Source organism: Ictalurus punctatus, chromosome 14, assembly GCF_001660625.3.
Source record: "Ictalurus punctatus breed USDA103 chromosome 14, Coco_2.0, whole genome shotgun sequence".
Lineage (NCBI taxonomy): Eukaryota > Metazoa > Chordata > Actinopteri > Siluriformes > Ictaluridae > Ictalurus > Ictalurus punctatus.
The window spans coordinates 25,954,310-25,969,924 of record NC_030429.2 but is presented as its reverse complement, the minus strand read 5'-3'; the positions used below and the strand labels follow the sequence as shown (position 1 = coordinate 25,969,924).

Below are 15,615 nucleotides of genomic sequence, written 5' to 3'. Positions count from 1 at the left end.
ATACAACCTTCAGAACCTTCATCACATTGCATACAGTCTTCGTAGCCTTCAAAACTTTCTATACAACCTTCATAACCTCCATGACTTTGCATACATCCTTCATAACCTTCATGACTTTGCATACAACCTTCATAACCTCCATGACCTTGCATACAACCTTCATAACCTCCATGACCTTGCATACAACATTAATAACTTTGCATACAATCTGTATAACCATGAACACTTTGCATACAACCTTCATAACCTATAAAACATTCCATAGAACCTTCCTAACCTTCATGACTTTGCATACAACCTTCATAACCTCCATGACTTTGCATACAACCTTCATAACCTCCATGACTTTGCATACAACCTTCATAACCTCCATGACCTTGCATACAACCTTCATAACCTCCATGACCTTGCATACAACCTTCATAACCTCCATGACCTTGCATACAACCTTCATAACCTCCATGACCTTGCATACAACATTAATAACTTTGCATACAATCTTTATAACCATGAACACTTTGCATACAACCTTCAGAACCTATAAAACATTCCATAGAACCTTCCTAACCTTCATAACTTTGCATACAACCTTCATAACCTCCATGACTTTGCATACAACCTTCATAACTTTGCATAGAACCTTCATAACCTCCATGACTTTGCATACAACCTTCATAACCTCCATGACTTCACATACAACCCCCATGACATTGTGTACAACCTTCAAAACGTTGCATAAAGCCTTCATAAAATTCATGACATTGCGTACAACCTTCAGAACTTTTTTGTACAAATTGTTACACATTTAAGAACAGGAGATGAAGTGGAAAGTTCAAATCCTTTACTCTTTACTTTTTCATTATTCCAGTGCATTTACGTGTGTAAACTGTTTATTCTTTTGATTTTCCCTTTTAAACTGAGTACAGTCCTGTCATTTCACTTGAGTTTTTTTTTTAAATCCCATATAAAGCTACTTTGTTCGTGGCAGCGCGTGGAGCCTCAGGACCGTGTCCTCTCAGTTCTCCACGTCTCTCTCTTAGCAGGTCTGGTTTTTAGCTCAGCTCTTGTGAAGGTGAGTGGGAGGCTCACGCAGGAACTCTGATTCCCCGAAAGACTCAAAGCTAACATCCTGGCATGAGGACCGCAGCATGCAGAGCTTAAAATGTAGATGTAGTGGTCTTTCAACTATCGCGTCCTCGAGATGAAGCTGTAACCTTCTCCGCTGCTGCATTCTTTTATACATGAACTATTTAAATAAAACAAACAACACAATAACACTAGAGCTAAAAAGAAAACACACCAGCGATGTAAAGTGGTGGATGAAGATGGAAAGATCGTGCACCGAGGGCCATGCTCGTGTCTGATATTTCCATTAAAATACTCCTTCCACCAGAGGATGTGCTTAGAGTGAGCGTGAAATGAGTCACCTGGAACTTCCTGTAGTCCAGCACTCGTGCTGTTGGGCTTGAATCGTTCTGCTTGCACCTTCATGTTCGGGCACAGCACATCTGTACAGGGGAAGAGACATAAACTGTTAGGATGTGGTGATAAACATGTTCAGGACTTTTCTCCACAATGCTTGTTGCTTTTATCCAATGAACCTAAAAGAACTGACCTGGGAGCAGAGTTTAGATTAAAGGGAAGGATCCTGTAGAGAAAAGTTTGAGCTTCACTGTTAAATAAATAAGTTTTACAATGACTTTGTACCACAGTTGTGCAGCTGCAAATCACAGGTTTATATGAATGCTCTGGTTGTAATACGTTGGTAATGTTTTCTGTAGTAACAGCTCATTCACACGGACAGTGGGGACAGGGTAGCTAAATGCTGACAATTTGCATGTAATACCAATTTTGACCACAAGGAGCACAGTTGAGCGTGGAGAGAGATTAGCCAATGACTAACATAATATAACTGTTGCTAGATTTTTTTATTTATTCGATTGTTGTTACACAAAAAATGAAGGGAAAAAAAATGAACACGCTTTCGTGCTCTTGTGAAAAGGTGATCGGAAACAAGGAGGAGATGTCACATCCGAGTCCGACGTGTTTTAAGCTTTGTGAGACTGAATATGATTTCATTCGTCCAGTCATCTCAGAGTGAGAGAAAGTCGGAATCTCTGATCAGGTCCATGATCCATTATATTGACTAGAACGAGGTTGTTGTTTTTTTAAGTGAAAACACTCCATATTTTACAGATTTCCTCCCCGCAGTGGAGAACTCGCCCCAGCTGAAAGAGGATGAGCTCCGTCCTGTGCGTGAGGAAAAGGTGGTGTAATTTAGGATTGCGGGTTGCATTACAGCGCTGTTTTCCAGCTGTGACCTCACGCCGACGCCCGAGCGGTGACAGTCCTGCACGTCCACAGAGCAAGATTTCAAACGCATAAAGACTCTAAGTGATAGCTGTGCTGACAGGACGTGAAGGCGACACCGGCACGCTCGGTTTGCTTTGGCACACACATTGAGAATCTGCTATTTCTGGAGGAAAACCTCGCTCTAATGCTAAGGAAGGATGCTAATAACGGGATGCTATATGTGAACCTGTTCCAGGTTCTGGAGTGGCCTAGTTCTGACATTTCATTTCATACATTTTCACTTTATCTGACGTGTTAGCAAGTTAATAACAGGAAAACTAGCCAACTAGCATTGTGGCTTGAATATAAAGACAACGATCCACTCTGTGAGCCAACACAAAACATCAAATTGGTGTTACCATCGAAATGGCTAAAGGAAGAAGGCTAAGATGCTAAGATGCTAGTGCATTTATTTGCTAGTCGAAAAACATTTTACACGTTCAATTACATTCTGTAACGATGTGGCTTCATGCATGCATGATATAAACCGTGTGTCTAAATCAACACGACACAAAAGACATATTCAGGAACAACATTTGTACATAAAGAGTAAAAAGAAAGAAAGAAAGAAGTGAAATGTAGACCCTGAACACGTCTCGCCCGTTATTTAAAAATCACCAATGTTTTACGTGATCACGTGAGTCACGTGATCACGAGAAAATGCATTTCGACATGTTATATCCCAAATAAACTGCACTCATGTCAACATATGTGAATAATATTTCAGAAACAAAAGCAATTGTCATGCATGTAAAAAAAAATAATAATAATAAAATTGTGAAAATGAATCAAACATAAAAAAAAGACAACGTTAATAAAAATGCGAAAATAATCATGTGTAAAATCAGGGGGGGGAAATCCAGTGGGCGAAAAAACTAAACAAAATGTGAATAAATATGGGGGAAAGAAACACATGGTAAAATTGTGTGTGTGTGTGTGTGGGGGGGGGGGGGGGGTCACGTTAAGAATCCATGTGTAAAAAATAGTGGGAATTAAAATGACTTCATAAAAAAATTAATCGTGTAAAAAAAAAAAAAAAAAATCCCATTTGAAAAAAATAAAAGCGTGTAAATATCACGTGAGGTCGATGTGAGTTTTCTGTAAGAGGTTCGGGAGAAACCTGGGTCGATTTCACTTTATTACTTTACAGGAAGTGAATGTTGTTCACAGCTCATCGACTTTTACATTTAGAATTATATTCAATATTTCTAGAGGAAAAAATCGATAATAAATTCAGGAAATTGAGTTAGGGTCAAGTTCAGGCTTAGGCTTAAGGTTCATGGTTAAATTCAGAATTAAATTCAGGGTTATGGTTAAGGTTAAGTTTAGGGTTAGGCTTAAGGTTAACTTCAAGGGTAAGATTCTGAACTGAATGTTTTTCTGTTTTTTTTTATTCCAAATTTGAATTTGGAACATACAGGCAACATCTGATCTTCCTTCTCCTTTCCCACTTAGTTTACTTTATGAATTATATATTGGTATGATGTAGGGAAATGATGGAATCCAAGATTAGAGTGTGTGTCCAAGGTATTAAGATTAGAGGTTGGTCTACCAAGGTCAAGGTCAAGGGTCAAGGTCAAGGGTCAAGGTTGGGGTAAGAAGTAGGAATTAGAGGGTTAGGGTAGGGTTTGGGGCAGGGTTATGATAGGGATAAGGTACAGGATTTGGGATAGGGGTTAGACTTTGGGCCAGGGATTCAGGTTGGAGGTTCAGGTAAGATGTTTGGATCAGGGTCAGGTTAGGGGTTGGGATTTGGGTTAAGGTTAAGGTGAGGGTTGGGGTAAGGGGTTGGTTTTAGAGGTTGGGCTTAGGGATTTCGGTTAGGACTTAGGGTCAGGGGTTGGGATAAGAGATAGGAATAAAAGGGTAGGAGTAGGACAGGATTTGAGTACGGGGCTTAAGGGTTAGGGGTTAAGGTTTGGGTTAGGAGTCGAATCGAATGATTAAGATCCTTTATTAATTCATGTTGAGAATAGTTTTGTAAGTATTATATTTTTTTCTCCCGCAGGTTCAATACCAAGTGGTGGACTGGGGGTTTATCACACTCACTTTGTGTCCTTGACTACACTCATCCAGTCTCCTGACATCAAACCCGGTGTTATTTTTGACTAAACAGATAGCTTTCTTATTTTATGGCTCCCCGGAAACCGTGATCCCATTTCCAGACTCTCGAGTCATTTTCGGACCTACATGTTAATGGAACGTGGTGTAGTTTTGAGGATTAAACCGGTGTCTTACCAGCATTTTCCACCCTTCTCGTTAAGTCCCATGGGAATCCACGTTTTTAATCAGTGCATCCATTTCATATCAGGCTGGATTCCAGCCCAGAGATTATTAGTTGGTTCAAACCGTGTTCTCAATTTGGAATTCTTGACGTTATTGCTGATGTTGTGTAGGTGTTGTTTGAACCTTACTATTAATGTGTTTTTAGTTTCCCCTATGTAACGTTTGTGACACCGGGAGCATGCTATGCCTTAATAGTTCAACTGCATTTATTGATCAGCTCCAGATTCTGCTGCTCCTGCAGGGGTAAAAAAAAAAAAAAAACTCTGAAAATTGAATAATAGGTGTGTGCACTGTGGCATTTGGAAATATTTCTCGAGTTTTTCTCCACAGGCACTGTGATTGTTCGATAGCTGTTTTGTGCGGACGTTGTTCCCTGTTGTTTAGGCCTACCGATAGTACTACCTTCTCTGTGCTTTTGGAGGATTTTGGAAACGTGTAGGATTTTCGCTCCAGGAAAGCTGTCAACTTGAGTGTTTGAGTCTGTGATTTTAGGAATGCGACTGAGGTCGGAGTCTCCCGTAAAAACTACGGGCTTATGAGTGGTGATCGACCAGGTTACTGCTTTTCTGTCTGTGTTAATGTGTCTGTAAGGTCAGTTATCTAGACTGACGGTGTCTCAAAACCCATCATCTGAGGAGTCTGACGACACCCTTTATTTGTAGTGCACTTGGAAAGGGAGGATTCAGAATGGGTGTTGGTGGAGTCTCCCATAAAAACTACGCTTAAGGCTAAGTTCAGGCTTAGGCTTAAGGTAAAATTCAGGGTTAGGGTTAAGGTAAAATTCAGGGTTAGGCTTAAGGTAAAATTCAGGGTTAGGCTTAAGGTTAAGTTCAGGGTTAGGGTTAAGGTAAAATTCAGGGTTAGGCTTAAGGTAAAATTCAGGGTTAGGCTTAAGGTTAAGTTCAGGGTTAGGGTTAAGTTTAGGGTTAAGGTTAGGGTTAGAGTTAGGAGAATTTTTTTTTGGATTATTTTTAAATAAAAATGGTCCATAAAACCTTTTATCATGACACTGGCAACATGATTAATTATTTTCATTCTTTATTCGTTATGTACTTTTATTCTTTTTGCATACTCCTATGTCAGATTAATTTCTTACCCAAAAAGTGTCCGCTCCCAAAAAGTTAACCAAGAAGTAAATAAAATTTGGTTCCCTTCAGGGTTCAAAAGAGATCCTAAATGGTTAAGGGTGGCGTTAATAATGGTTATAGTTAAAACTGATATTAGAATCCCATTTCAATAATGAGTAAACTCACTCAAGGTCTTCTCCAGGAGTTAGAATGGTTATTGATAGGGCTGATAGAGAATCAGGCTAATATAAAAATTTCCTCCAAAAAAAAACCAAACAAACAAAAAAAAAAACACCAACTTGCTAGGCGGGGATCGATATGATTAGGGCTAGGATGGGCATTGGGTTCGGACCAACATAAATGATTAAAAAACGGTCCTCCCAAAATACAAGGTTAATGTCAGGGTTAGATTTCACTCAGTCAGCTAAAGTCACTGAAACAGTGCTAAGGTGTCACATGATCAGTGTGTAGCTAGCAGGAAAATGGGATTAAACAGTCCAGGAAGAGATTTGTGGATTTTTGTACTGAAATCTCGAGACGTTCGGGTGTTGAAGTAAAAGAGGCTGATTTTAGTCGACGTATTTATAGTCGTTCTAATCTCTCTAATAGCAGGTCAGTGATGTGATGAAAGCCGGTGGTGGAGGAATGTTGCGTGTTTGTGGTTAAGTCGAGGTCGTGTGTTCTCACAAATCACGCTTGAGTGTGTATTAATACCCCCCCCCCCCCCAAAAAAAAAATAAATAAAAATAAATAAATAGCAAGAAGAAAAAAAAAAACCTGATATTTTTCCCTGATTTTTTTTTTTTATCTTTAGTTTCTGGTCCTGCTATTTCTCACACACACACACACACACACACACACACACATACACTGCTGGCACGAACCACGCAGACGCCCAAAGCGCCGCACCCGATCGAGTGCCTGACAATCATGTACAATCAGAGCCTGTAATTTTCTTTAATCGTGCCTATAAAAAGCGCTTTGTCGACTTTAAGAGGCTTTAACTCGGCAATGAATTCCCTCCTTTTACAGACGCTCGCTCACTCGTGAAGGCTGGGGAACTCCGGATAACCCTTCAGTGCCCTGTTCCTTAATATAACTAACCTTAATAAATGATTATACACTGCGATTATAGGTTCTACTGTGTGTGTGTGTGTGTGTGTGTGTGTGTGTGTGTGTGTGTGTGTGTGTGTGTTCATGTTTCAGTGCCTGCAAGCCATTTTCCCACTTTCTCCAATTCAGGTGTTTGTTTTTTTTTTTTAAAAAACAAAACAAAAACAAAAACAAAAACCTGCGATGGACTAGAACAGTGGTTTTCAAAGTGGGGGTCGCGGCCCCCTTGGGGGCCACCAGGGGGCGCCCGGTGGGGCCTCAACAATTTGGTGTGAAAAATAAATTCTCACTCTCAGACAAGCACACACACACAATCAATTCCTAATGTAATGTAATGTAAAGATGTAAGATGTAATTATTAATAATAATAAAAAAAGGGATATATATTCAGAAGTCTGTATTTTTTTGAGAATGTGTTTTAAAGACATCTTGCAAAAGGGCGGCCTCGGGTCAAATGTTAATGCCATTTGGGGGGTCTTGCCTTGGAACAGTTTGGGAACCCCTGGACTAGAACACGGTGTAATTGAAGGTATCTGAGCTCATGATTGTTCCTTAGGCTACTGGACTACCTCAAACAGAATCATATACCTAGAATCATATATCTATATATAGTGCCGGTTGTGTCAGTATGAGACATTTCTAATCTACAGTACGACGGTGGACTCACAGGACAGCTGCACAGACACTAGCCGCGACAATGAAAACGTAACCTTCTGATCAGAACGTCGTGAGTTCAAACCCCAGCGCTGCCACTGTTGGGCTCTTGAGCAAGGCCCTTAACCCTCGACTGCTCAGTTGTATAATGAGATAACCGTAAGTCGCTCTGGATGAGGGCGTCTATCAAATGCTGTACTGTAAAGTGAACACACTAACGGACAGGGAAAAAAAACTCATTACCTCAGGCGCAAGATCTGCCCGAGCCGATTTCCGGATCACGTCGATCGATCGTAAGTGTTTTCTTCGAAGGTCTATCGTTAGAGGATTTTCATCATACGATAGAAGATCACGAGACAGTCTGTTGTAAATTTCGGACGAGGTTTTTATCGGGGTCTCGTACGGCGTGATGAGTAGCGATCCTTAAAGACCGCTGAAATCGCTGTAAGTTCAAGAGAAAGTTCCATTTGATTACTGTTTGATTACGCTTTAATCTTTCGGAGGAAAATGTTGATATTGACATCATGACATTAAACTTTAACGACACAAAATCAACCTTTTTTTTTTTTTTTTTTTTTTTTTTTTTTTTCCAAAAGAGTAATGTCTACTGTATATCTGTTAGATTATATAACAATGGCATGTTTGAGCGGTTTAAACGCATCTTTTTTTTTTAAAATCGTTCCGGAAACAAGTAAACGTATCCGTAAATCATTCGCAAGAGCTTTTGCATTAGAAAATTCAGCTAGTTCGAGAAAAAAAAAAAAAAAGTTCCTATCCCGAGTATTGCTCAGGACCTCAGTCTGTCCGCTTCCGGTGGTATAATTGCGCGTTACCGTGATTTTAAGTACGAATTACGCCGTCAGGTTTCAATTACACACAAACATTCGACGAAGTTTCGTTGAAGTCGTGTCATATTGATGACTTGAAGACAAGCAATCTAAACCAAACACAAATAAGGTCAAGCTTGAGGACAATGAGGACAAAAGAAATGGCACCCTGTTAAAAGAAGGACGAGTTCGAGTGTGTCTGTGGACAGGCTGCGGTGGCTGAGCTGCGTTGCTGGAGGATTTAGCGTATCCCATGCTTAGGAGGTGCTCTTTCATCATATTGTCACTATACTGTTGTTGTTTTCAGTTCTCTGTGAGCTTTGCCTTTTATTGGCATCATTAAAAGTAAATCAGCTGTGCCGTGGACATGCTTGCTAATTTATACATGATTGGTGTTTACCCACATATGGATGTAAATACAAAGAAAATTCATAAAAACTTTTGTAAACCTGGTGGGAGTTTATGCTCCAGGTCAGCATGGGAGAGGTCCAACTGAGTGCACCATATATGTCCACAACAAAAATGGTGGATCTACACGACCAGGCCAAAAGTATGTGGACACCTGACCGTCACACCCATATGTGCTTGTTGAACATGATGTTGATGTGAGGAGGCTCCGGTTCCAGTTCATCCCAAAGGTGTTCCGTTGGGTTGAGGTCAGGGCTCTGTGCAGGACACTCGAGTTCTTCTACCTTCTTCCCAACCTTCACACACCACGTCTTCACGGAGCTCGCTTCGTGCACAGGGGCGTCGTCATGCTGGAACAGGTTTAGCTCTCTTAGTTCCAGTGAAGCAGCGCACAAAGACATTCTATACAGTTGTGTGCTACCAGTTATGCGATCACAGATCTCTCGTGATGGTCAGGGGTCCACATACTTTTGGCCATATAGTGTATATTGATAACCTAGGTGTTGCTCATTAGCCCTAATTGTCTGTAATTTCACAGCTCTGAAATCATTATTTAATTTTGTGTTCTTGTGCAAACGTTTAGGACGGAATCATAATATGGACTTTGCTGGAAGTCCTTGGGGAATAGATCTGTATATTCTGGCCTAACCAGTCAATCTTCCCTGAAGGGGTACGACGTCGTAAACCAGCCCGTAATACTAAACCACGGCAGCTCTTTAAATGGCCGCTTATGTCATTCCGTGGTCATTTCCGTATCCGTACAGCAAGCCAAATGATAAAGCGGTGAAAAGCCTGATTGCTATCTAACCGAGCTACTTCCTGTCTCTGTGGTCTGCTCACTGTAATTTAATGTAAGGGTTTCTCTCAAAATGGCTGTGCAAGGTGCTGTACAGGGCGGAACTGTACATACAGGCCATGGGTAGTTTAGCATAAGATCGATTCAAGGCCAGTTTTTCATCTGTGAATGCAAACGAAGCTGGAAAAAGGAGACCTGTGCTGTGCCGTACCTCTGAGGCATGATGATAAAACATCGTGGGAGATCTGTCAGTGATATCTACATTTCAATCAGTTATTTAACTGCGGCATGCTGCTGAGGCAATACACCATAATATTTACACCACACTGTTGAGTTCTGGGCAGAAGGTGGTGATTAATTCTCGATAACAGCAGCGTTATATTAATGCGCTCGTTTTACTACGTTATCGTTTATTACGTTTACATTTTATGGCATTTGGCATCCGTTGAAGGTATCCGGAACGACTTACATTTAGCTCACTTATACAACTGACTAATTGTAGGTTAAGGGCCTTGCTCAAGGACCCAGCAGTGGAAGCTTGGCAGTGCTGGGGCTTGAACTTCTGACCTTCTGATGAGTAACGCAGAAGCCCCGACTGCACCACTGTTTCTATAGTAACAGCTCGTTCACAGATACACAAACGGATTAAAAGCGTGTGTAATCATTGATCCGTTGAATTTTATGTAACATTTTACGGAAGGAGTCTCCAGTGTCAGCGCCTTTGTAAAAGTCAGAGGTGAAGCTGTAACTTTCAGTTTTCCGACATCTTCAGGCCAGACGGGTTCACGCTTCTTTGCGGCGTAAAGCCGTGTCTCGTTTCTACGTCTTATCGACATCAAGAAAGAGTTCAAAGAGAGGGCTGGCGAGGGAACGACTGTTTATAGCTGCTACAACGTCGGTGAGAACAGGAACTATCCTGCGTCTCGGATGTTCCACATCATTCGATGCAACTATAGATGGATAAAAAAATAAAAAACATTTTGAAGTATGACGTCTCTGTTAATAAATATACAGATGTAATCACTGGAAAATTGTTGTGATGTGAGAGAAAAATGCAGATATATTAAATCAATGAATGAATGAATTTAATGTCACTGATAATTTTCCTGCATCAGCATGACACGGAGTGTTTTATTCCTTACACTAATGACTAGCTATTATAATAAAGGCAATATACTATCTATATGAACGTTTCCATTGATTGCCATCGCACAGAATGGGCTATATAACAGTATGTATACGCAACCCTTGTTTGTTTACTGGTTAAGCACAAAAGCTGTCATTACAAAAAATCTCCCACTATAACATTCATTAGGTTCGGATGAGCGATATGAAGCGCAGACTCTCTCAGGAGTGTGTGTGTGTGTGTGGGTGTGGGTGTGGGTGCGTGCGTACCACAGCAGGACAGCAGTGAGGACGTTCACAGAGGAAAAGGCCTCATCTAAACTTTCCCCTGGTGCTTGTCAGACTAACAGCTGGCTAATTAAAAGCAGATTTGAGATGTCCAAAACCTCTCACAGCTTGTTGATGTTGGATTTAGCAGCGTATTGGATGTGATTAGAGACTAGCTGCTTTGTGGCTAAGGGTGGACCACCGTTCATAATCAAAGCCCAGCAGGAACGCGTGATAAAACTCTTCTGTTCCAGGACAAAAAAGATGAAAGCACCGGCACTGAAGGCTTTATACGCCTTAAATGATTATATTACAGCGTTTCTTATTTTAAAAGAAAATTATAATCTGTTTATTTGTTGTCTATTATACGCACATGCAGTAGATATGTAATTATGCAAATGAACAGCCATGAGATCAAAGGAAACACGAATAACGTCTGTTATTACACGGCTTTGTGGAAGACTCGGCTCTGATCGGTCAATCCAGTCAGTCAGTGCTCCGAATCTGTGCAAAATCTGGCATCACGCAAGAATCAGTACGGGATGTTAAATTTAAATTCCAAAAGACATTACGTTCACGTGCTTCCCGATTGTGACAGAAAGCTTGACGGACATATGGATGCAGATCCAGCAGAGGATCCTGGAGAGGAACCGTCCTGATGTGGGAGCAATAGGGGAGGGGCGCTTGGGTCAGGGCCATACAGTTTCCTTACAGGAAGCTGGAGAATTTACAGCTTTACAAGTTACACAAGTTACAAGAGACTGTTACAAAGCACTAACACTGGAGACTGTTAAACAAACAGCTCCTTACAGAAACACTCACAATATCATCGATTATATGCGTTTTTTAACCCATTTACTGTACGTCGAGCATCCGCCGTCCACGCCGTGAACGAGCCGTCACTATAGAAACAAAGTATTAGAACGAGCGCATATGAATATATCATCAGTCAACACCTTGTGACCAATCAGAATCCAGAATTCAACAGCGCTGCCATATAAACATGCGATCCTGAGCTGTAGAGATCGGAAGCTAATTTTAATCCGAGTTGTTTATTTGTTAAGCGGTAAAACATCTCCATGGCGATACAGTGTTTTGTCCGAGCTAGCTAACTCTACAGTCTTCAGAAAACAGCTTTAAGTCTGAGCAATACAGATGACGGTTGAATGAACAGATGTCGATTTTAGGATCTTGTTCTTCCGAGGAGGACATGTTTTTTTGGGTGGAACCTCCTTTACATTAGCTCCAATGACAGTATTTATACATTAAAGTATAACTAATTACACAGTGGGACTCATAACTCGCAGTTTATGAAAGTAAAAGCTGCAGATTAAAAGGTGCAAACACGCCACGGTGAAGCCCAGTTCCACTGGGAACATTAGAACTGTAATTTCCAGAGCAAAATATAACTTGGGCTGTGAGCGTGCCATGCTTTCTCTCCACAGGTATTCTTAGATGTAAATGCACAGTGGCTGGTGAAACCGGTTATCTTCGAGCTGGACAGCATGCATAATTGGAGGCATTGAGGGACAATGCTAAATTCCCAAATTGATAGTGGTGTTCTGGAGTCTGAGATATACTCAGCACTGTGACTCACGTTTGGCGAGAGGTTCTTAAACGTAGGCGAGTCCCGGACTCAGAGTGGAGCGCTTTAAATATATCTGGAACGGATCTGTCCGTCTGTCTGTTTTTTCTCATTTTCTTTCTCTTCTCAATCGTCTCTTTTGATTGTCTGAATTCAATAAGGCATCGCAAAATGTTCCCTAAAATGTTGTTTTCTGGATGGAAAATTGGGTTATTTTGGTGTAAACCATACGATTTATTTTTTTTTAATGTTTTGTTTTAAATTGTTTGCTGTCAATTTTTGAGGAATAGATCAGTTTTAACCGGTTTAAGTTGGCTTTACTCTGTCTGGTTAAAGAAAATGACCATATTCTGATTATGTCATCAATCAGCGCAGAAAATGAACACAAACAAGCCTTCGGTTTAATAGTAGCAATGATATGCCTGAAGAAAAGACATTTTAAGATGAGAAGAGGATTTGCAGTTTTTGAGAATTCCCATTCTTCAAAGTGGGCTTGATGTAGTAAGGATATATTGTTCTGTCCATTGCATGATACGAAAGCTTCAGCGTTTCCCCAGGAATCCTAGAGGCGTCGTCTTTGGCCTAATTCAGATCAGAATTTGATGTATTTTTATTTGCATTTTTTAAATGTAATTGTTTTTAGATTTGCGTTTTGGGATTATAATTTCCCAGATTTAATTTTTTTGGGGGGATTAAAACGTGTGAAATTTATTTTAGAGATTTGAATTTTTGAAATTCGATTATTTTGAGAACTGTATTTTTGAGATATATTTCATATCTGAGAATGGTATTGAGTGTTCTGTAAACTGTCATTTTGGAAATCTATCTATTTAAAGTCAACTCTTACAACTAACGGTTACAAAACAGAAAAAAATAAACACCGGGGAAAATGTAAATGTATTAAATATAATTCAGGGAAAAAAAAAATTACGTGACGTATAATTCATATTCATTTTATTATTATTATTTTTTTTTTTTTTTCAATTTTGGCTTAGAGTGTTAGCTTTGCAGCTCACTGTACAAGTCAGTCCCTCTGGGATTTCACAATTCAGGATTTCAGAAATTAACGTAAAATCAAGCAAACTTCGCAGGGGCTTTTTCAAAATTAGGGCAGATTTTCCGCGGATTTGGGCCAAGACACGTCATGTGATGTCATCACAATGCGCATTCAGCCAAAGTCCTCTTTGTTTAACATACATCAAATATGAGCACAGCTAAAGGGTCTCGTTTACCAACAAACATCACTGCGAAAGAAGTAGTTTTCCGCAAAAAAGCACAAAAAAACTCCACAAGTCGCATCGCAAGTTGCGAAAAAAACTGCAATAAAATCCAGCATTTTTGACCACAACAATGACCAAAAAAGCTCCGCGAAATCCTATACACACTGACAACGGCCCAGGCATGTAGGCTAGTCATATTATATAAATTAACGTGAAGATTGTAGATTAATTAATTAAACATTTACATTTTGCAATTGCAACTACCGCTCCTGAATTTAGAGCTGCGTAACTCCGAGATTTTATGAAGAATAAATTCTCACACTGCCAGAACTTTCTTGCTGGCTTTCTTTGATCGCAATGCCAACACATCATCCACTGGTGAGGATGTCCCAGTATGCGTTCACAAACCACCAAGAAAATCTCAGCTCACAACCAAATAAAGCAATAAGCCCCTCGGGTGTGCGATTTTATCATGCTGTTAGGCACGATGCAAATCTAAGGGACTTTTTGTAGAAAGTTATAGACGTTCAGGCTGACCAGCTCACAGTAGGTATAGTGCTTACTAATGAATCTCTAGGACTGTAATTATCAAAAAAAATTACACAAACACCCAAAACACACAAATCTCCATGTGCACTGAAATAGCCAGCTCCGGTTCCACGCTGCATGCTTCACTGCTCTGAGAACTGCATGGTTTAACCTTCACATTCATGGAATTTAGTACAAGCACCAGCTTGTTGGCTGTAATGGCTATCTAACTTGATACCACATATCATTTAAAGTGTATATTTACACATGGAGAAGAAACGATCTGTGACAGCTGAGGTCCCAGTTTTGCTCTCAACACCAAGGTCAGAAACCACGAAAATGTTTTCGGGAAAAAAAAAGGCTCCGGTTACATGCCAAACAACGCCGGACCAACAATGTTCTGATGTGGAGCAGTGCCGTGGTACATGAGAATGTGGAATGGCAAAACATTTCAGGTCATACGGTATATGTTGGTGAGGAATTACACAAGTACTCATTGAGAATAAAGTAGAACAATAGATTATGTGCGTCAGACGGCACTGTAGCTTTAAGTCTGAGCTAATCAGAGAGTCCCTTCTTCAAAATCTTTAATCTATGACACATTTGAAACTAGAAGGGACATTTGATTACTTACTCTCACAGAGTCTCCTCCTGAGCCTGCCTCGGATTCTGTCAATGGCATCAAAATCTGTCACGTGGAAGACGTGAGCATTTTTTGGCTCAGCCGCAATCTCCTCCAACTCCTCTTTCAGCGCCTCGCCAATCCCCACTGCAAACATCCTGATCCCAGCCCTGGACGCCGCAACGGATGGCTCCAGAACGTAATCCTGACTCCGCCCATCTGTTAGCAAAATGGCCACTTTCTGGATGCCCCGGGCAGCAGGTCTGGCTCCTGCCTGGACGTTGAAGATGTTGGCGGTGGTGTAGCCGATAGCGTCTCCAGTTTTGGTGTTGCCACCCAGATATCGGATGTTCCTGGCTGCCATTTTGACCTCATCGAGGGTTTTGTACCTGGCCAAGTTGAACTCGGTGGTGGGACGGTCACTGTAGCGCACTACTGCCACACGAGTCTTATCCTCACCAACGTCAAACGACTCCACCAGGTTGGCAACCCACTGTCGGATCTTCTCAAAGTTGTCCTTGCCAACACTGGATGAGGTGTCGAGGATGAACGCCAGGTCATAGTGGACATTCTTACAACCTGTCAAGGAAGATGTGGTAAAGTTTAAATACAGTAAAACCTAACCATTCTTGTTATGTTTGTTGAGAACCTAAGAAGTATTTCTGAGGAATTTGTCATTAAAGTCATTTTGCATGTCTAGAAGTAGGAATTCAAGGAGACTGGCCTTCTGTTAACCCAAGTTCCTTGGCCTATTACTCGACAAAC

At 40.8% G+C, this 15,615-nt stretch overlaps 1 protein-coding gene across 2 annotated transcripts in view; it reads right to left on the bottom strand.

Annotated features, from left to right (window-relative positions):
- col22a1 (collagen, type XXII, alpha 1) overlaps positions 1-15,615 on the bottom strand; it is a 75,537-nt gene that overhangs the window by 52,719 nt on the left and 7,203 nt on the right. For both annotated transcript variants that reach the window (XM_053685776.1, XM_053685777.1), the window contains exons 3-4: positions 14,863-15,429; positions 1,428-1,508 (exon numbers count right to left, since the gene is read on the bottom strand). In XM_053685776.1, the coding sequence (XP_053541751.1) occupies positions 1,428-1,508; positions 14,863-15,429 (648 nt within the window). The remainder of the gene's footprint in view (positions 1-1,427; positions 1,509-14,862; positions 15,430-15,615) is intronic.